The following is a 23,140-nucleotide window of genomic DNA, read 5'->3' on the forward strand; positions in this document are numbered from 1 at the left end:
TTTCCAGTGGATATATAGAGTGTGTGTATGCTTCGAATTGGTGAATAAAGCATGAGTGAAAGCATGAACACATTATATTTTGTTCGTCTATGTTTGCAATTTTTGCCGACCATAATTCGTTGCCGATCATCAAAAGTATTGCCCTACAAGAAACCTTCCTTACTACATGTTTCCCAGAGACACCTTGAAATGCATCATAATGGTTTAAGATTTCCAAATGAAGTAGCGTATACCTAATAACTCTGTATGGAGCAATATTTATGATATAGAGAATAATGTAGGCGACCAGTGCTACGGTGCGCTTGTTGGTTCAACCGCATGGAATATTGTTTAATGTTTTCTACATGTTTACCCTAAGGCTTTGTTACCATAAAGCATTAGATGTGTAATTGAAGTAAACATGACACTTGGGTACTGAAGTTACCATACTAACTTTGTGCTTAGTTTGTGGGGCCCTTGGCCCTCTCTGCAGCGCGCACGGGGGAAGCCTTTGAAACGCGCGCCACAACGGCACTCGTCGCATGGAGCATGCGCATCGATCGCGGTATCGTAAGAACCCGCGCGGCGACTGCCGGGAAGGCGGCTGCCCGATAAGAAGGCAGCGGAGACTGCACTCGGGGCTTTCTTTCGGGGCGCGGGCCTGGGGAGGCTCTGGTGGGGCGTGGCCCCTCTAGGTTTCTTTCCGAGCGTGCTGCAGTGCAGGGGAAAAAAGCGTTTTGTATCCACGGAAAGATGCTCTTGTACTTCGCTTTTGGAATTGTGTCTGCGCACCTGGTTCGGTGCTTGCTTGCTTTCTGCGCTTTATGCATTCTGTTATTGACCGAAAGATAGTGTTGGTTGATGGTTTGTAACGGCCATTCTTTCATCGCTCTCTTTGGCTTGTATATTTTGTTGCCTCGCTGTTTCGCTGCTTGCTTCTTTGCTTTTGCTGCTTTTGCTGCTTTGCTTCTTTGCCTTGTTCTTTTCTGCTACTGGGCGCGAGGCTGCGGTAATTGTTTGAGTGTTACGTTCTATCGTAAATTAAAGTGGTTTTGGTTCCTTGCGCCTTTGGCCCTTTGTCGTGCTGGTCGCGGCTCGCTGACCGCCTGAGCGAAGGCGAGGGGCCTTCAAGTTAAAGAATGGAATGGTTGATAGAAAATGTATGATGCCTATTTGCTGTAATTCCGCCCATTGCTTGAAAATGAGATAACCTAATAGTTGGTCATCAAATATGGTCATCGAAAGCAATGTTTAATGCTACGGTAACTTAAAAGTAACAATATTTTGCGCCGAATCATGAATGCGAAATGAAACGCAAGTGATGTCGCTGGTCTGATGGCATGGCAAGGGTTACAGAAAACAATACAGTATTCTATGGTAGAGTGTATTAGCGCGGCTGAACGAGGACGTAGTATTCTAATTCTTCTACCATGTAGACTATATCATCGGAATCACTACAGATAGGGAAAGAAACAGCGATATTCTAGAGATTCGCAATCAATAACTGATGTTTAAAAAGTCACATATACGTGGTCCCATTGAACTTATCAGCAAATTTTGTTTTTCCTAAGCATAAATATCACGCGACGATTAAAATCGTTGTCGTATCGCTTGCGAATAATTAACGTCTCCTCAAAAGTTAGCTTTTAGTGTATCGCCACATGGCAATGAGCAGATCCGCGAACACATAGAAGGAAAATTCGGAGTCGATGCATACTTCTCTTTCAAAATGGTTGAAGTGGCCTCTGGGTAGGCTAGCGAGATCTTCCTGTATATATTGTTTCAGCACAATCGATCTAATCTATAATGTGCCAATATGTACGCTTAGCTAAATGCTGTAAATTTTCCCATGCCAATAAGTCAAATGAATGCATATACTGTTCAGGAATCTGCAACACCCATCACAAGGAACCCTCTGACAACACACTACACAGTTCACGGAAATGTTTTATTTTTCTAGAGTGCTATTTGCGTGGCCGCTTTTAGCAGTTAATAAGATACGTATCTTCAGCGTAACTAAAACTAAATATTACATGGCATAGCAGAATAACTAAGGTAACTTATGCTATACGTTTCATTAACGCTTCATTACAATTCTGTTAACGTGCAACGCGCAGCGGCTGTACTCTGGCGTGTCCTTAATGTGGCTCAAATAAATATTCTTTTGCCTGCTGCGAATACCCAGGGATACATGTTAAGATTTGCAGAAAAAAGAAACGCTGCAACTTAAAGCCGCGCTAAAATGGCGGCTTCTTAAAGAAGCATTACGCAATTAAGTTTTTATTACACCGCCGTACCGAATGTAATAAAGTCATACGAGTGTGCTCTGCGAAATTTGACGTCGTAGCCTAGCGACGCCTCATCGTTAAACTTTACTATTACAAAAGCTGAGTAAAACACACCGATACTTCGTACTGTGCCAAGGAGTGTTTGGTGTAGGGCGTTTAGAAATTGTCAATCAGCAGACTAGGTTGACTGGGAACAGATTGTAAGCTGGAACCGTGGTGTAGGGTTCCCACATTGCTGGCTTGCTGGCCTATGCATTGTCGGAATAAAAATAGGTCTAGCGTTTACAATTACTGGTTTTAAAGGTCAGTAACTTTCCCTCTATGAAGCTCAGTTCCACTCAAATCGAATCAGTAGTCTTTGATAAGGGCCCCTGGGATTGCAATGACTGGTGAGAGAGAAGTCTACTGACAAAAATTTGTTTCCCTGAAGGATGACTGAAATATATGATATACGTTATTATAAAATGGCGAGGCCCGAACCACGTACTGAGAAGCCCACTAGCACAGTGAATAGTTGTCCAGCCGTAAGAAGTAAGCAAGCGGAATTCCGAACTCTGTAAACATACGGTAGCAGTAAAATCTAAAAGTTAACGTGGGCGTCACTACTTTGTCGCATCGGATTGTGTCTTTCATTCGCACTCTGTAGGCTTTCTATGCTCCCCTTAACAGATTGATAATGTGAATCACTGGGACTCTTGAAAAAAAATTCTTGGATCAATTTCTGTTTGATGACCCATAAAAATATAAGCCGCCGAACGTATACGAATATAACACATACTTGCTGATCCATGTTGGTTGCATTCTGTTGACTATGTCTTCTGTAGCTTTCTGATCCTTCATTGCTTTCGTTTTATCGAGAAGGCGTCTTCGTAATGCGTGAAACAGCGCAGTCGGTACTTGAATTATGTGATAACTCAGGGTCGAAGTTAAGGCTTTCCAAATCCTTAAGTACCAGGAGTATCGTGGAATGACAAACTTTCCTATGTCTATACGGCATTGGTACTGGAAATTCTGCCGATGGCTTAGAAATTCAGATCATCTTTTGCTTCAAGGTCCAGTATTTCAGTTTTAAAAAAACAGAAGAAATTGTAGCTATTGTATTTTGACCCAGACTTAGCGAAAATTGTATCCGTTTAGTTTTTGGCTAAGCCATTATTGTATAAACTACATTCAGTGTAAATTTCTAACTATTCCGGTATCTTGCCTGAGGAGATTAAAAAGTAGGGTAAGCTCCGCCTTGCCAGCAACAGATAATCGCCGCTAAGTGGAGGACACCAGGTTAGCGCAAAATATGTTTCATTTGATTTGAATCTAAAACATTGCCTTTAACAGCGGGAGTGAAAGGTATTAGCCAAAAAAACGTTCAGCTCCAAAAAACTGACCTCAATAAAGACAATTCGAATCTTTCTTGTGCTCTCTGCGTGAGGCCCTGGCAAGCGTGCAGTCATGTATAGCGGATTGCTATGCCCACGATGTCACAGATTTAGAGCTCGCTAAAAGCGATTAGCTCAACGCTGTTTAATAATTCCAAATGCTACTCATAAGAAACTAACGATTCCATCATCTCTTGATGATGTCGCATAATGAAGCTGTCCTTAAAATTGATTCCACATTTTCCTTTCGCCTGCAATTTATTGGTCTACGTTGACGTTCTTATGACTCGCGCCTCTATTGACACCTGCGCGGACGTCTCAGATTATGAATTTTCGCTAACCACTGACCAAAACAAGAACAAGCTGAAAGCAGGAGCCAATGTTTCGGCAAGTGAACTCGTCTTCTTCAAACCGACATATGCTTTCCTCGCCACAGCATATATAGGTGGGGTTCTTCTAAACGGGAGAGGGGGTAAGGCCGATAGGTGCGGCGAAGAGCGAAGGTGTGTTAGCGTGTTGAATAGAGAAAAAAGGAGCGCTGTGCGCAAGGCTATTGACCCGGCCGTCCATCAATCACGTGTCAAACGCCCGCGTGTTAGCTGGCATGCTAACGGCGTCTCACACGTCGGCTGGTAAAAAAAAAAACACGCCGGGTAAAGGAAAAGGAAAAAAAAAGCTAAGAAACCAAACTAAGTGCTGTTGTCAATAGCTTGAAGTTTAGGATAGCAAATAAATTCTAAAACACCCTGTGAAACGCTTACGCCTATTGGTTGCAATGTCTTGAACTTATGGATACGGTATAATTCTCTGTATTTTCTTTCTCGTTTAGAACGTAAATTTGACTGAAAGATGTAAAGTTTGTTTATCCAAGTTATGACCTGATTGGTTGAAATGCTCGGCGACGGCTTTGGAAAGCTTTTTAGTTGTGTCCGCGCGATGTCCGTTTACTCTTCCGTTCATTGATTGTCCTGTTTCACTGGTATATTGTTTCTTACAGAAGGAACATTCAAGCATATAAATCACATCCGAACTTCTACAAGTGAAGCTAGATTTCACTTCGTGTGGATAACTAATTGCAGTAAATTTTAATTTAAAATATCACTTTGAAGGTGCCTGCAGTTATTGCAGCTGTGGCGACAACATGCCTTTATTACGGGGGCATGCTGTTGGCTGACATTTGCGTTCACCGACATGTTTTAATAGTTCCTCTTGCGGCGACAGGTAACCCTAGGTACATCCGGGAACCATTTTCTCTGACGCTCGTTACTTTATGATATTGGGTGGTATTTTCGTAGGATGTTGTTTATGTTTCGGAGTGCATTAGCATATTTTATTATAAAGGCTGGTGGTCTGTCAGATTCTGGTGTAGCTGTTTCTTCGCCAATTCCGACTGTCTCTCCTATCTTGACGCGGCATCAAAAGCTCTATCGAGAGCAACTTGGGGATTGTTCCTTTCTGCTAGCATTGTTTTAAGGTCATTTAAGTGGTGGCTATAATCGTGGTCTTCGCTCCAGATTCTTTTTATGCGTTTCCCTTGTCCGAAAAAAATTCCTTGCTTGCAGTGTCGCGGGTGATGCCTGCTGTATTCTTAAGTATTGCGGGCTATACGTAGGCTTCCGGGAAAGTGTCGTTCTCAGTTTTCTGTTTTCTATGTAGACCGTCTTGTCTAGGAACTTCACCTGACTAGGAGAGTGCTGAGCAGAACAGATTTTGAAAAAAAAAAACGTACAATTTTCTCAGAGAAGAAATCGCGTGGATGTTGTTAGCGTTTATCTAAACTTACAGTAAACATTTTTTGCTAGTCTTTTTTTGAGTAATTAGCCGAGATAAGTTATAATTTTGTAAATATAGCTTGAAACGTTCAGGCATGAAGAGTAAAGCTGTGGAGCTTCTCACATATTGTCTAACCCAGGTACTTTCAACTAGATATAGCTATCGTGACCGTTTTTATTCGGGCAACACGAAAGCCCGCGGAGTTAAAAAAAAATGCCACGTGACAGTGTGCTCTGTGCGCCCGAACGCGCTGCAATTAAAGCGCTCTCGTGAGTGATTTGTAAAAATATCGCCAGCGCCGCGCCTTCCCTTCAACAACGAGAAAGGGCTTTAACCTTTGCTCGGCTCTGACATTACCGCCAGCGGCTAGCGACGGCGCTCCGAAAAAGCGCTTGGCCAGAAGCTGCTCGCGCCTGTCGCCGAAAAACGCATGGTCATAAGCCATTTAATCCGATATGACGAGATGATTTTTTTTCCTGCGTTCAAGTCGATGCTGTACAGAAAAAAATACACACAAAGCATGCATCATACATCTGGAAGCTGTGCGAGAGAGAGCATCATTTGTTACAATACCGTATTTCTTCCAAGCTGTGCCAGCGCGGCTAGATGCATGTGAGCTCGACTGTCTATTACTGTCGTGCCATGCAAACATTTCGAAGAATTTATTTGCTGTGCCTAAAGCATGCGAGCAGATGGCGAACATGGTGTAACGAAGGCTTAACGAAGCCTTCAAACGCCAGTGGGTTGGGTGGCATGGACCTGTGGCATGGCCGGCAAGGTCACCGGACTTGACATCTCTTGACTTCCTGTCGAGACATGTAAAAGACCGAGTGTACCACAAACCTACAACTACACCAGAACCGCTATAGGCAGATATTGCTGAGGCCTGCTGCGAGATACTGTCTTGCGTGATCAAAAAACCTACATCGGACGTGCTGAAAACGTGCCAATGCTACGTTATGGCAGAGGGCGACTTGTTTGAACACATTTTCTGGAGAGAGATCACAGCGAATATATCTCTACAAGCGTTAGCCATGAAAAGATCCATCTGTGTAAACTTTTGTACGACGTGGAAAGGCAAGTAAGTAATATGAAATTACAAATTCTCGGCGAAACAAGGAATGGACAGTAAGTTAGAAAGCAACCTTCCGTGTCAGTTTAAAATTATTCCTTTTGTGACAACCAGCTTATTTAACACGACATGCGTATTTGCTGGTTGGGGTCTTGCTCCCAAATTCGAACTCATAAGCTTGTCATTTTTCGCCCACATTCATTCTGCTAGCGCGAGAGTGGGATCATTGCCGCAGAAACGGGAGCGGCGCTGTAATTCAACTGCCGCCCGAAACCGCTGGCGTTTATCTCGGGACCAAGCGCAACGCGAAGCTCTGTCGTAGGCAGCATGAAAGGCGCGAAACGAGCGATGTTTTTACAGATCGCGGTTGAGAGCGCTGTTGTCGTGGTGCATTCGGTCGCACATAGCGCGCCGTCACGTGGTATTGTTTAAATTCCACGGGATCTGCTTTTACCGAGTAAAAATGACCATGCTAAGTCTATCTTGTTGGAAGTGCCTGGGTGGGGCAATATTTGTGGAGCTCCACGACTTTCCTATTGACACATGAACGTTTCAAGATAGATTTAAAAGTTAATCAGTTTATCTCGCCTAATTACTCAAAAATACACGAGAAAAAAATGGTACTGTAAGTGTAGATAAAGCCTACCAACATCCACGTGATTTCTTTTCTGAAGAACAGATAGGGTGTTTTAAAATCTTGGTCCAAGTTTGCTGGGACACCCTATATATTGCAAATGCAGTCTGTCTGTGCTCGCAACACCCCCGTAAGAAATTGGTGGGAGGCAATGGGAACCACGGCTGGAAACGGAGCCACGCAATGAACATCGCATCACCGTCCTCACCAAGAAATACCGTGAGCACGCGGGATCAACGTCGTTGCCTCCTCCAACGACGCCGCTGTCTCCTTCGGTTGGAGTTGTGCCACCCAAGGATCCCGGAACTTTCTGCGGAACCGATGGCGCCGACGTTGAAGAGTGGGTGGCTATGTACCAGTGCGTGAGGGGAATCTACAGATAGGACTTTGCGCTTATGCTAGCTAACCTGTTCTTCTACATAAAAGGCACGACAAATGTGTGGTACGAAAACCACAAAGAGGAGCTAACCAGCTGGGACCAACGCAAAGAGAAGCTAACAGAGCTGTTTGGCAAACCAGCGGGCCCTTATATTACCGCAAAGCCAGGAGCAGGCCTACAGTGCCCAATTACCCACAGAGTCCTATGTCTTGTACATCCAGGATGTGCTCACGCTTTGTCGTAAAGCCGATCACGACATAAAAGTAGATCAGAAGGTGGGGCACATGCTCAGTAGAATTGCTGTCGACGCCTTTAATCTGCTCCTGCTTTAAGGTGCTCTGTAGTTAATGCTGTCACCAAAGAGTGGCGAAAATTCCAACAGGCCAAAAGCTGACACGTCCTTCAATTATTCCCCAGGCTTTCTAATACTGCCGCAGGGTCGACGTATGATGATCATTAGGCACAACGACATGCGTCACCATTAGAGGACGTGGTGCGAATCGTTCGACGTGAGCTAGCCGTGATGGCTGCCGCAGTTTTTTGTTCGCGTAGACCTGATGCTACCCCTTTTTCACTTGCCCTCGCACAAGCTATCGTTAGCCAGGGACTTGAACACATTAGTCTCCATTCTGTCTGCACTGATGGCAGCCCTAGAGCCACCGAAGGCCATTTTATTATTTTCGCTCGACCTCGGCACTTCTTTCCGCGTTATGGCAACCCGACTGACTGCACAAAAGTGGATGACCAGCCGATATGTTTAACCTGCTACTGCATTGGTCATGTCACCCGGTACTGTCGCAACTCGTGGCCCTGAACACCTAGCATGCCCACCAACCTGAGCCGTTTTGATGGAAATACCCCCATTCTTTCGCCCACCGCCGAGGCTAACAGAGCCGACAACCCTGCTAGGAGCCCGTGGTACAGTCGCTCACCATCGCCCAGCAGTGACCAGTCGCGTTCACCGCAAACACGTCGCATTTCGCCCCCTACAGCTTTTGGCCACCTCCTTTCGGAAAACTAAGAACTGCAGCTCTTGGAGGTGGCGCTGTATTGCCTGCTACTGCAGCAAATCATCTCTCTGTGCCCACAAAGGTAAGCGTCATTGATGTGGAAATAGGCAGTGTACCTGTCCAGGCACTGGTTGACACTGGAGCGCACGTGATTGGGATGAGTGCAAGCCTACATAGACGTTCAAGGAAGGTCCTCACCCCAGCAGCTGCACAAGTGGTTTGTGTGGCCGATGGCAGCGTGCTGGTTGTTCTTGGAACGTGTACTGCATATTTAGGTACAGCCGGCTGACCTTTTCTGTTCTCTTTGATTTAATCTACAACTGCATCAGCACGCTATTCCTGGATTGCAATTTTTGTCCAATCATTCTGCTTTCATCGACTGCGCAAGCGGCGTTGATCAGTTGGAACTGCCTCAGCTCGCTGATGCTCCGAACACCGACCCACCCCACTTGTGCTCGCTTCGATATGTCTGCCTGTCACCCGAGGCAGTCACTTACGTCACTTTGGCCGCACAGCCACAGGTTCCTGACGGTGAATATGTACTTCGCCCCATCGTCGACGTGCTTTTGATACAGAACGTTGGTCTTCCACATACGTTGATCAAGGTTGCTAATAGCGGCATATTTCTTCCGGTTCTGAATTTCAGCCGGTGCCCTCAAGTATTTTCGGCCGGAATGTTCTTGGTCAGCGTTTCATGTACTTTCGTATTTGACATTGACAGTCTGAATGCCGATAGTGGTCTCTTAGCGCCAAACAGCTCACAGCTCTGGTTCTTTAACAGAAGGCTTCGTGAAGATGATTACACCTGACCTCACATCCGGACAGGCCACGGACATACGTATTCTGCTCGAATCTTACAGTGACATTTTTTTTTTATTTTGGCGACAGGCGTTTAGGTCAAACATCTGTTGTTCACTAGTGTATGAACACTGGAGACACGGATCCTATTAGTCGGCGTCCCCATCATGTATCGCATGCCGAACGTAGAGTCATGCAATCAGAAGTGACCAAAATGCTTTACAAAGGGGTTATCTAACCATCAGCCAATTTTTGGGCTTCGCCTGTGGACCTTGTGAAAAATAAAGATGATGCCTGGCGTTTTTGTGCCGATTATCGCCATTTAAACAAGATTACGTGAGAAGACGTCTACGCACTACCACGCATTGATGACGACTTGGAGTGCTTGCACGGAGTTAAATCTTTCTCCTGCATTTGTCGCGGATCCGGATACAGGCAGACTTTAGTTGATGAAATGGACCGCCAGAAGACGGCCTTTCTCACACCTGGTGGTTTGTATCAGTTCAACCTCATGCCTTGGCCTATGCAATTAATCTGAGGAATTTGAACGCATGATGCACTCTCTTTTCTGCGACCACAAATGGACCACCTGTCTTTGTTATCTTCACGACATTATTGTTCTTTCTCCTAAGTTCGGCAGCCACCATACCCGACTCGCTGCTATTCTTCCGCTCTACTTTTGCATTACTCATGATTGATGATAAGCCGAAGAAATTTCTGTTTCATACGAAGGAAAGAAGCGCTGAAACCAGCACCTAGCTTTAGCGCTGCTCTGAAGTCGTCTCAAAACAATATCGCGATGTCAAAAGTACCAAGGACGATGCAGGCGTCGCTTCTCAATAGTGCGCGTGATCAGACCGAAAAAAAGCACTCTCATTTTCTTAGTATCCGAAGGCGGAAATACACAAATGTATGAATCTTGACGTTTACCGTACGTCTTTCTCAGATGAGTGTATGAACCACGATTATGAGCACACAACTGCTCAGCTGAAACGCTATAGCATGTGCGCGCAACGCGCGTGGCAGCCGGCAAAGCCAGAAAGCTGACCACGGTTTGACAGAGACAATTCAGCGGAACATATTGTCTTCGTCACTATTTAATTGCAATGCATGGCGTGTCTCCGGTGGCCTTGTTATCTTTGTCCCGCATGTGGCATACATTTGTCGTCTAGAGCAAAACTGCTTCACAACGCCGACGCCAACAACGACGGTACAAATAGGCCTGGAGAGTTCACATTATTTTATTTAATAAATCGCATTAATAAATCTGCATATGAAATGTAGCGAAATATTTTCAACCGTGCGTGCTGTTTCTATACGGCTTGCTCAATTGCAGAAATGTGCGTTTAACTCATCAGCTGTTCTTTAGCTTCAGCTGCAGAGTAGTGTCTCACCACTCGCGGGTGATCAGAGGACAAGGAGCAGCTGCCTCTGCTTCTACTCTAGCCATCTAAAGCACAGACTGCCATTTGTAGCATGGCGTCTCACACGTTTGCTATCTGTGTGCTTTCATCGGCAGGAGAAACTGCCACACGTATAAATAAAAAAATTGCTGTGGATGAAGACGCATGCATAATGAATGAAAGCACGCAGGGATTCAAGGATGTGTACCTGCCCATGATAACGTAATGGCTTAATAATTACACATTGTCTTTGGTGGTATGCAGAAAATACCTCGGTGAAAGTATGTTGCCCAAAGAGTTTATCTATGCAAGATTACACAACAGCAATCAGTGTTAAAGATGCTAGAAATAAAGATGAGACCTGCTTGACGCAAGTAGCCAGCGCATTCAGTTGCACCCATGTTTCATACAAAAGTAAAATAATCTAGTAAATTTTTCCTTGAGAATGCGAAGATGACGAAAAACTTAAACACGTGCAACCAAAGTTGATAGCCCTATAAAAAGCCGATTTTTACCCGGAAACTTGTGCTAAGACAAAGCTTTATTGATATTAGCAGAAAGCTCACGCCTACACCTGTTCAAATGCCGTAGAATAGGGCATATGCAAAATGCTGTAAGCAGGCTTCGTGGCATCATAAAGTTGCCCTACATAAGTCCACTAGCTCATGGCACCATTGATTCGTGGGTGGGCATGCAAAAAGTCAGGGTGTAGTACGAAATAGATGGCGCCAAGGTGATCTGTACTAAGGCACGCAGTTCTCCTTTACTTCCACTTCTAGGGCTGCGTCTGCCTTCTCATGTGAGTAACACAATATTTCTAGGACAGTGCACGCGCGAATTTCGCATATTTGTTGTTGGCTGTGTACAAACTCAAAAACCAGCAATGAAATCGCATCGTCTGATGCCTGACAGTAAGCTAGGGGTGCTTGTATTTCGTTACGAAAAAGGTGAATTGGAAGAAATACATTTAAATTGTCAAAACAAATGCGTGACAGGAGAAGGAGCAAGGTTTGAAGACCAAGACTCATAGATTGTAAACTGTGTGGCGTTATCAGCACATTAAATGAATTCAAGTTTGTTGAATTTGGTAACATTAGTCGAATGTTCATTGGATATAGAACACCGTACTCCACATATAGCGGTGGAACTCAACATTGCTTCACACAGCAGAGCGCTTGCAATTCTCAAGTATCGGGCGTACCACATTCAAATACACTTTTCGTGAGAACCGCGACATGTATTAGGTGTGGCGCCAAGTAGACTCGCCATCCACATTTTGGGCACACTTGTCCTAGATGACAACGACGTCGCGTTGACTTCTCTGATAAAGTGCTTCCATACGTCCTCTACGCCGGCTTTCCCGTCTTCTACTAGGCTGCGACACTGGTGGAGGTGCGGGGTAGGATTGCCTCATGCTCGGCACCCCTTCGCGGAGCCATACCGCGAAAACGGAATCACCTTGGTTCGTCGAAACTCCTGTTCACCGGTACAGTCGCCGCCTGCTAGGCCTGACGCCCGAGTTCAGCCGTTTGCAGGACCCTGCTGGAACGTGTCTACCTACTTCCGCCATGGCTACTGCAACTCCATCGCAGGTGACGCTGCAGAATCCTAAGATACCAGAAAGTTTCCATGGCGACGCTTTTGAAGATGTCCAAGATTGGGTCGACCAATTTGAGCGTGTCGCCAGTTATAATGACGGGCTCCCAGCAAAAGCTGTCTAATGTCTACTTCGCGCTTCAAGACAGCGCGCGGACGTTGTTTGTGAACCGGGAGCGAAGTTTGACCACATGGGATACCTTTCGCACCCAGCTGCTGGACACGTTCACTAGTACCGACAGAAAAGGCACTGCGCAGCGCCTACTCGAATCCCTTATTCAAACACCAAACGAGAGCGTAGCCATGTATGCAGAAGATATGACGAGCCTTTTCCGCAGAGCAGACCCTGAGATGGCCGAAGAAAAGAAGTTACGCTATCTCTTGCGCGGAGTGAAGGAGGAACTGTTTGCCGGACTCGTGAGGAACCCACCGATGACAGTGGTCGAATTCACCAAGGAGGCTACCGCTATAGAACGGGCACTAAAGCAACGGTGCCGCCAATATGATCGCGCGAACTCACCGGTGAATGCTTCAGTTCTACCTGAGAGCTACGGCACGTCTCTGCGTGAAGTCATCCGGGAGATTGTGCGAGAGGAGATCCGGCAGCTCGGGATTTCTCCTATGGCGCCAGCGGTGGCTTCTGTCGCTGATATCGTTCGGGAGGAAGTTCGACAGGCCTTTTCGTCCTCCGACCGGCAGGCGGTGCCGCGACGGCTAACCTACGCGGAAGCTGTCTGTCGTCCACCTCCCGTGACTTCGATGCTGCTGACACCATCGACCACTACGACGCAGGCAGCACCACCACCCCCGACGCCATATTTTCGCCAGTCACAGCCGCCGCCAGCTATGCCGTATCGCCGCCAGCCGATCGCTGCGCTTCGGTCTTACGGCGCATCCCCTGTGGGCTTCCCGTTTCGAAAGACCGATTTGTGGCGCACCGCTGACCGCCGGCCGCTGTGCTTTCATTGCGGCGAAGCTGGACATGTTTATCGCGCGTGCCACTACCGCGCAGCCGGGTATTCAAGGTTTCCCAACTGCAATTACCCTGTGTTTGATGCTGCACGTACCTGCGACGACAATTCTACAAACTTTCGGCCAGAAGGTTCAGCGACGCCTCGATCACGTTCCCCTTCTCCGGCTCGTTATACCCTACCGACCCGTCGTGATTTTTCTGACGCCTCGAGGGGCAGGTCCTCTAGCCCACGCCGGGGAAACTAGAAGCAGCGACCTCCGGGGGTGAGGTTGCAAACCGTCTAGCTTTCCAAGAGCCCCCATCACCGACGACCAACGACTCTAAAACTCCGACGTCTCCAACCGCACCCCCTGTAACCGATGCCGTCAGCGCCGATCTTGTCATTTTCATTGACAGCCACCAAGTGGCCGCTCTCGTCGATACTGGTTCGCATTTTTCGATAATAAGTCAAAAGCTGGCCGACAGGTTGAGAAAAGTGAAGACGCCATGGACCGGGCCCAACATCTGAACTGCCGGGGGCCAGTTGATGACGCCGATCGGAAAATGCACAGCCAGGATAGTAATCGCCGGTGAAACCTTCGTCGTCACCCTCGTCATTCTCTTTGAGTGCTGCAAGGAACTTATATTGGGCATGGATTTCTTGAGAGAGTACGGTGCAGTAATTAATGTCCGTGACCTCGTCGTCACATTTTCTACGAGCTCAGACGACGTCGACCCGCGGAGCACCAGCGACCCCGCTTACGTATCGCCGACGACGACGTCACGCTTCCGCCGCGAAGCTGTTCCCTCGTACCTGTTATCTGCGACAACTTGAACACAGGGACTGGTGTCGCTGAACACATCGACGCACTGGTACTGAGTCAAGGCGTTTCCATCGCCAGGGCCGTAATTAACGTACACGACGGACGTGCTGAACTCCTGCTGACGAATTTTACCAGGGAACGTTGGCACATTGGTAAAGGCACGGCTGTTGCTTACTTCGACGAATTTACCTCAATCTCAATACAAGACTGCCTCTCAGTGGAGCACGTGATGGCCACCGTGGCCATGCCTGCCCCTGTGGTTGATATCAGTCCCACCTTGTCACCCGTCGAACGTAACAGCCTTCTTGAGCTCATCGATGAGTTTAAGAAATGCTTTTCATCTACGTCACGAGTCAGCCAGACGCCGCTCACTAAGCACCGTATTGTCACCGAAGCCGACGCCAGACCAATTCGGCAGAATCCTTATCGTGTGGCACCGAAAGAGCGCGAGGCGATACAAACGCAAGTGAAGACGATGCTTGAGGGCGGGGTTATTTTATTTATCTATTTTATTTTATTCCGTACTGCCTGCCTGCTTTAGAGGCCCTAGGCAGGAGTGGGACATACATATAGGCTTTAAGAGTCAATAACATGTGAAACACAAGAAAGAAAAAAAAGGTGGAAACAAGAAAAGCGTCGTCTTGGTACAATGCAAAAGAAAGAAACAACAATAAAAAGGAAGGAAGATATCAAAGAATTCTGCAATACAGCACGTGTTTACACAATGGCTTATACACACACACACACACAAAGAAATTGACGGTGCCCTTAACATGATATAATCTATAGTGTATGGATTAGGATAGAAATCGTGGGAAACGTTTCGGTTCATAGATTAATGAGTGAGTGCATGAAGGACGATATGGTGGAGCTTTGAAGAACGTTTTCAGGCAGGGCGTTCCAGTCATGGATGGTTCGGGGGAAAAAGGACTGCTTAAATAATGTGGTATGGTGCGAATACTCGTCTAACCTGTATGATTGTGATGAACGCGTTGGGCGCCGGCTACAAGGGGTAATATACAATTTTATCTAGTTTTACATGTTCCCGATGAAATATATATAGCATTTTGAGCCTGTCTCGATACCGTCTTGCGTCTAGGGTTTCCAGGTTCGCCTGCTGTAAAAGAGCGCTAGCTGATGTATCACTGCGGTAGGAATTAAAAATAAACCTGACTGATTTCCGCTGTATCATTTCAATCATATTTATGCTTGCTTGGGTGTAAGGATCCCAGACAGGAGTAGCGTACTCTAACAATGGTCTGATGAAAGTCTTGGATGCTAATAATTTTATATTACATGTAGATTTAGCCAAGGTCCGCCTCAGGTATCCGATCTTATTCATGGCTTTCTTTTTAATGTGAGCTACATGACTATTCCACCTAAGGTCCGACGTAATTACTAAACGAAGGTATTTATATTCTCTAACAGAGGATAAGTTATGGCCATTAATGCTGTACACAAAGGGTAACGGCTTCTTTTTGCGTGTAATGATCACTGATACTGTTTTTGTTAGGTTAATGTTCATTTGCCACTCTAAGCACCAAGTCGCTATTGCTGATAAAGATGAATTTAGGATCGTCTGATCTGCCTCGCTGTGAATTTCATGATAAAGTACGCAGTCATCTGCAAACAGTCGAATTTCAACTGGTAAGTTATTCACTATATCATTGGTAAAAACTAGAAAGAACAGAGGGCCCAAGACCTATCCCTGTGGGATTCCAGATTGTACATCGGATAAGTCTGATTTCGCATCATCAACAACGACTGTCTGTCGCCTGCCCGTAAGATACGCCTCAATCCAGTGAAGTAGTTGCTCGTTTTTGAGAATAGGTTTTAACTTTGATAACAACTTCTGGTGGGACACACGGTCGTAGGCTTTCTCAAAATCTAAGAATACCATGTCAATTTGGCCTTGGACGTCTAGTGCTGCCGCGATTTCATGCACTGTTTCTAATAGTTGTGTTACAGTGGATTTCCCACGACGGAAGCCGTGTTGTCGCGGGTCACAGAGGTCATTACTTTCTATGAAGACTGAGATGTGCCTAAATATTATGTGTTCTATCACTTTTGATGAAGTGCAAAGTACGGAGATAGGACGGCTAGATTGGAGCAATGAACGGTCGCCTGATTTAGGGATGGGAATTATTTTTGCATGTTTCCAGTGACGTGGAATTTCTGCACATGAAAGTGATTTATTATGAATAACGTAAAGATATTTGGCGCACCATTCGGCGTATCGCACCAAAAAAGCATTAGGTATTTGATAGACGCCTGGCGACTTCTTTATATCAAGATCAAGAAGCAAGGACAGTAGACCTGCTTCGTTTACGTCGAAATCATCGATGGGTGGAATATTATTTAAAGCATCTATGTGCGGTGTGTTTCCATCATCCCTCGTAAACACAGAGCAAAAGTACTTGTTAAGTGCATTTGCAATTTTCAGTTTATCTTGCACTATGAAACCATCCACACAAATATCAGACACGTGGGTTTTCTTTGGCGATAAGTACCGCCAGAACTTATCCGGGGATGACAGAAAAAATTTTTTAAAACAGCATTTCGATAAGTCTTTCGCTTTCGAAATCCCAGTTTTTAGCTGTAGACGAAGTTTGGTTAGCTTTTCGGCGTTAGCTTTTCGGGTTATTCGGCCATCTAAGAGTCCTTGGGCATCGCCTGTCGTGTTGGTGAAAAAGAAGGACGGTAGCCTGCGCTTCTGCGTCGACTATCGAAAACTCAACCAGATCACAAAGAAAGACGTTTATCCGCTGCCGCGTATCGACGATTCACTGGACAGGCTACGAAACGCACGTTACTTTTCGTCGATGGACTTGAAAAGCGGCTTCTGGCAAATAGAAGTTGATGAGAGAGACCGTGAGAAGACCGCTTTTGTGACGCCCGACGGACTTTATGAATTTCAGGCGCTCCCCTTCAGTTTGTGTTCTGCGCCAGCAACGTTTCAGCGACTAATGGACATGGTACTCTCAGGCTTCAAATGGCAAACCTGTTTGGTGTACCTCGACGAGGTGATTGTTTTCTCCATCACGCTCGAGGAACACTTACGGAGACTAAAGACGGTCTTTGAAGCAGGACGCTCAGCTGGTCTAACTTTGAAACCTCGAAAGTGTGATTTTGGCTTTGAAGAACTTCAATTTCTCGGTCACGTTGTCAGTCGTGAGGGTGTCCGACCTGACCCTGATAAAACCTCTGACGTTGCTAATTTCAAAACGCCATCAGATAAAAAGGCCGTGCGACGTTTTCTGGGCCTTTGCGCAAACTACCGACGCTTTATTGCGGACTTTTCGCGCATCGCATGGCCATTAACACATCTAACCAGAGAAGATGTCCCCTTCGTATGGGGTGAAGACCAGCAACGGGCATTTCACGACCTACGGAAGCGCCTGCAGACGCCTCCCGTGCTCGCACACTTTGATGACGACGCACCTACGATTCTTCATACCGGCGCTAGTAATGTCGGCCTCGGCGCAGTGCTTGTACAGCGGCAGGACGGCGCCGAAAGAGTGATTGCTTACGCCAGCAGGACGCTATCAAGAACGGAGGCAAACTACTCCACGACAGAAAAAGAATGTCTCGCACTGGTGTGGGCCATCCTGAAATTTCGGCCATATTTGTATGGTCGGTGTTTCACCGTTGTCAGTGATCATCATGCACTTTCCTGGCTGACTAATTTAAAAGATCCAGCTGGTCGGCTAGCGCGCTGGAGTCTTCGTCTCCAAGAGTTCGACTGCACGGTTGTCTACAAATCAGGGAAACGACACACCGATGCCGACTGCCTTTCTCGGTCTCCTGTCCAGACTGCAGTGCACGACGAGGATGACACGGCTTTTCTAGGCGTGCTAGATACTGTCACCGTTTCACGCTACCAACGCGAGGACGCAGAACTGGTTCCTCTTTTTGATTACTTAGAGGAAAGAACAGGCAGCGTGCCGAGGTTATTCGCCAGAGGGCTGCCTTCATTCTGCTTGCGCCACGACGTTCTGTATAAAAAGAGCTTTTCACCTAGTGGCAGCAGCTACCTTCTCGTCGTTCCCGCATCTCTTCGCGACGAAGTCCTACACGCCTGTCACAACGAGCCGACCGCTGGTCATTTGGGCTACACTCGGACATTAGCAAGAATTAGGCTAAAGTACTATTGGCCGAGACTTGCGTCGATCGTGAAACGTTACACACAGACATGCCTGGATTGCCAGCGCCGCAAAGCCCTATCCGGCAAGCCAGCTGGACTGCTGCATGCTGTTCAGATACCGCAAGCGCCGTTCGAACATATTGGCATGGACCTTTTAGGCCCGTTTGCACTGTCTGTTGCCGGAAATAGATGGATAATCGTCGTCACGGATTATCTTACGCGGTACGCCAAAACAGGTGCTATCCAACGTGGAACAGCAGCCGAAGCAGCGCGATTTTTGTCGAAGCCGTCGTCCTAAGGCATGGCGCTCCCGCAGTGGATCTGCGTTCAGACAAAAGATCTGCGTTCACGGCTGCGCTTCAGGATACCGTGTTGCGACTAAGTTGTACCACTCACCGAAAGACCATGGCTGTGACCATATAGGATGTGGCAATATTATGTCTCCTAAATAGCAAGGACTGTGCACGCAGCGAAGCAAATTTAGACGCGTCTGTTTCAGTAGCATGCAGATAGCACTTGTCTTCGTGCCTGTCATATTGTTTCTCAAGTGAAAAAAAAAAAAACCTTGTTGGATAACTTTTTTTCTATACTCCGTTACTTGTTTCGTTTAATATGCTACAACTGTAGAAAAAAACACTTTAATATTGTAATATGTTGCGTATATTGAGTCGTAACGCATTATTGCACTTACGGTATGCAACAAACTATTTGTTGCAAAATTTTTCAACAAGGCACACTGCCGCCCAATTTCGTGCTCACGAAGCATATATGTTGAGCGTCGAGCTAACAATGCTAAAGTTTACACGTTTTACGAATTGCCTAGACGTATTTCAGTGACACTATGAAGACATTCAAAAGACATTTGTCACATCTTATTGATACATGAACAATGTCAAAATAATCGCGTGAACGTTTATTTGCTCAAGTCCAATGAAATATTATATTGTATTAACAAAAAAAACACATATACTCACTACCTTTAGCAGTCGTCGATGTGGCTGTACTCTGAAAAAGTACTAGAAAGCACAGATACAGAATAGTCTTCATAAACATCTCCATCGTGAAAACTACGTAAATCAGGATAGGGTTCTAGCCATTTCTCACTGACGTTATATATATTCCAGCACGCCTCCTATGGAAAGTGTTTAAATGTCAGCAAATGCTATTTAGTAAAGTTCTTCCGGTTGATGATACCAGGAGTAATGAAAGCCAATAAAAGTATATGCGCACACAGTGCCATGCAAAAACAAACAAGCAGACAAAAAGAGAGCGTGACCGGCAGTGTACCTTCTGAGCTTTGTAACTGTTTCTTTCCCATTTTTTTGTGTAGAACGTAAGGCTTCAGAGTCGCATTGCCTAAAATGTTTTGTCTGGCATGATATCTCTTACATGGGAGCTTTTTTCGCTCAGATACATAAAATGATAGCACATTTATTCCCTTGGATTGACTGTAGCCGCTAGATGTATTGAATTGGTTTCTGCTTTTTTTTCCATTGCGGTAGCGAATACGTTGTCCCTCGCGGCGGACTCCTACCATCAGCGTCGTCTCCTCCATTGTCTTACGTTCGAGAGCAACAGCGCATGCGCGACCTGCGCGCTGAGGTAGAGAGGATCCGCAGTGACGTGTAATAGATTCCGCTGCAGTAAAGATCAAGTGAAATCGGCGCACGGTCAGCGCTACAATAAATCGCCTCGGTGGCTGAGCCAAGGCAGCGTTCTAACCTCAGCTGCTGGCGTGAACAATGCGCGTATGAGCACTTGGACGCCAGCATGCCTACTTGAGCTGCTTTGTGTATGCGTTGTCGTCTGAGCGTAACAGGCAGTGTGGCTATAACACTATGTCAAATTTTACTGGGTGCTGTCCTAAATCCGATTCTTTCCCTTTGGTCTCATGGAAGGAGGTTATAAAAACGTTTATTAATATCATCATTGGCATCATCGCCAGCACCATTGACAGGTGCTACCTGCAACACCATTGTTGACGCTCCTCGAAGTTCCAGTTTTGCTAGAAACCTGTGAGCGGCCAGGTCGTTGTTCCCATATAGAAGTTATAGCAGTAGTTACCAATCATAGTTCAAGCGTTAGAAGATGCTATCGCTGTCACTGCTTCGCGCTCAGATAAAACTGCACCATTTTTTCTGCAGTTGTAGTTGATGAGTGTAATGACGCTCTGCGATATCAAGTTTCCACTGAAATACGTACTTACATGTGAACCAGTTACCTGACATGAGGACACTGGCAGCTTACAGTAGAAAGTTTGAAAGTTTGATAACTTGTGTTTATTATTTCGTTCGTCGCGAAAACAAGGCTGCACATGACCTGTTCACAAATTATCCGATCAGGTATACTCAGATTTCAGTACCAATCATCGTTTTGAAACTTCATGCTTAAAACTAACATTCAACATATTTTTTTCTGGAATGAACCAAATATTTTTGTGGATCCGGCTGTCTTCGCGAATAATATGGGTATCAAAAATCGCAACCTCTTCAATCATTCTTTATTTTTTCTTCGTGTAAGTGGACCATGCCAACGTTATATAGATCAACGACTTCTTCCACCTACTCTGTTGCCCTTACTATCTTCCTGTTCCACTTATATCTTGTGAGTGAAATACTTGCTTTTCGGCTTTTCCACTTGAAAACATGCATTGCAGTGAAGCATATGGCGAAGACGCTGGGTGGCGACATACGTTTTCTTCGGATCCCCCTCTTTTACTCAAGCAATCCCAGCGGCCAGTCGCCACGAATAAAACGAATGCCAAAGTATTTCGAAGTTCAAGGCAATAGGGTCTTGCTTGCTTCTTGTTTTGCTTCGTTGAAACCCCTACGTGAAGTTTCGCTGGTGGACAATACTCATGACACTTCCTTGCTTAGTGGATCGATCGCACTGTTTCGAAAAGCAGAAGGCGTATTGGGTACATTGTTTCTTCTGGAAACGTAAACAAACCTTCAGCGAAGAGCGGGACACAAGAGGCGCTGAGTGAAACTGAAATTTATCCACACAAGGTATACAAACGATAAAAAATATTAATATAGGGGGAATGTAGGTGAGAGGAAAAAAGTAATTAAATTTAAGGGTCGTCTAGAAATGAAATTTCACAATCTCAAATTGATATATGTGGTGAACTCACCGTGTATATCCTTGGTTCTCGCGTCATTATTACGATACACAATATAAGTGCGCGGAAATTCCGCAGCGCAGCCATACTTTGCACAATTAGAATCAGAAAAAGAATCAGAATTTATGGTTAGCAGTTGGGTCAAATTATAAGTATTTACTATGCAGGAGGAGGTGCCATAGTCAAAGACTGTATCGGGACCTCCTCGGGACCTTCTGTCCTTGTATGTTTTCTAAGTTGTGAGTGGTATTCTGTGTCACTGATATATTTTAGGTCTACCTTGTTGTAGTGATGCTAAGACATCTCGATATGTTTAAGAGTTTTGTGTTATAAAAATGCAGCTTTTATTTTGGCGTGACCTGGATTTTGATATATTTCTGTCTCTTTCTTGGTGTACTGGCAGAACAGATTTTTTAAAATAATCCGGAAAAGAAAATATGATCTTGTATAAAAGGTATCATTGAGCATTCTATCTAAAATTACACATTGTATTATTGGTATACAGCAGCCTTCGTAGCCTTCGTATTATTTTGGGTCATTTTTGACAAAACAGACATTTATGAAAACCCGGAGCAGACTCCAGCGCACTGTGGTGCTCCCGCTTGCGCATATTCCATCAGGGCTCATTTTACCCAATGTATACCTTGTCGAAGCACAAAGAAATACAGTAGACCATATAACATCGACAATTCTTCAAGCAATTGAGATGATTTGCACCACAACCAGTTTTTTAAAGCACAAGCCTTTGTTTCTGAACTTTTATAATCAAGTTTCGTATCATATTAAACGCCATGCTCTTGCTTTAAGCGGAGAGGGTAACTGTCAAACGCGCATTTGATAGCGCAGCAAGCAAAGAGTAATATCCCCTCTTGTAATTTTAATTTCTTCACCATCATTGCAATTACTGATAGTGGTATGAAACGTACCGGCGATATTCGAGGACGATACGATTGGAATAACTGCCAACGAAAGAACTGACGAAGTTATTCTGCGATAGTGGGACAATGGCTAACTGCGCATTTATAATTTCCAAGTATGATAAAGTCATATTGTGGGGCCAAAGTTACAACTAAGTAGTGGCCAAGCGTGACCGCATAACTTGTTCCGCAATCACAAACTGTGAAGTAAAAAAACTCACCTACACTTTTGAAAACATCAGTGGTATATTATTACACCCGCTCATCCACCAATTCATTCATATATCCACAAGTTATACCTTGTTCAGGTAATAGGAATTGCCAAGCCAGCAATTACAAAATACTGGTCCTGAACGTTCTAGCTAAAATTATGACCAAAAAAATTTTGGCTGTGGCGTGAAGTAGAGTTACCAAGTTTCTTCTCTCCCAGTTCCAGGACAGTATGATTATGCACTGCCTTGAAGATTTTTATAGTGTACCAATAGGAAATGGTGATAAGCTTCAATTTTTAATTACTGTTTGTGTGCCTGAAATATAAATGAACAAGGCAGTTTGTGACTGGAGCTCAATATTAGGATGGCATATGAGTAATGTAAATTTTCCTGACATTTATTATGACAAAAATTTTAAACTAGAAAAGTCTGTTTTAGTATAACATGTTTGCTATAACATCTTGCATAAACATTATACATTCCGTAATGCTACATGAGGCTCGTATGCAGTTATTTCTCTAGCAAGCTCTGCATCTGTCTTTCAGGTTACAAGTCTTCAGTCATTTGCAATTCATGCCTCATCTATAGTCAGAGAAATGCCGTTCGGAGGAAACATATGTCCTCATATACAGGGGTTACAGCATGAGAGTAGTACTTTGTGATAT

General features: G+C 45.3%; 1 protein-coding gene across 1 annotated transcript in view; it reads right to left on the reverse strand.

Moving 5' to 3' along the window:
* The window catches only part of LOC135911868 (uncharacterized), a 63,574-nt gene extending 44,287 nt beyond the window's left edge, over positions 1-19,287 (reverse strand). The window contains exon 1 of the mRNA XM_070527388.1: positions 19,203-19,287. Coding sequence (XP_070383489.1) covers positions 19,203-19,284 — 82 coding nt within the window. The 5' untranslated portion in view covers positions 19,285-19,287. The remainder of the gene's footprint in view (positions 1-19,202) is intronic.
* Between the last annotated feature and the right edge of the window lie 3,853 nt (positions 19,288-23,140).

Source organism: Dermacentor albipictus, chromosome 10 (genome assembly GCF_038994185.2).
Source record: "Dermacentor albipictus isolate Rhodes 1998 colony chromosome 10, USDA_Dalb.pri_finalv2, whole genome shotgun sequence".
NCBI lineage: Eukaryota > Metazoa > Arthropoda > Arachnida > Ixodida > Ixodidae > Dermacentor > Dermacentor albipictus.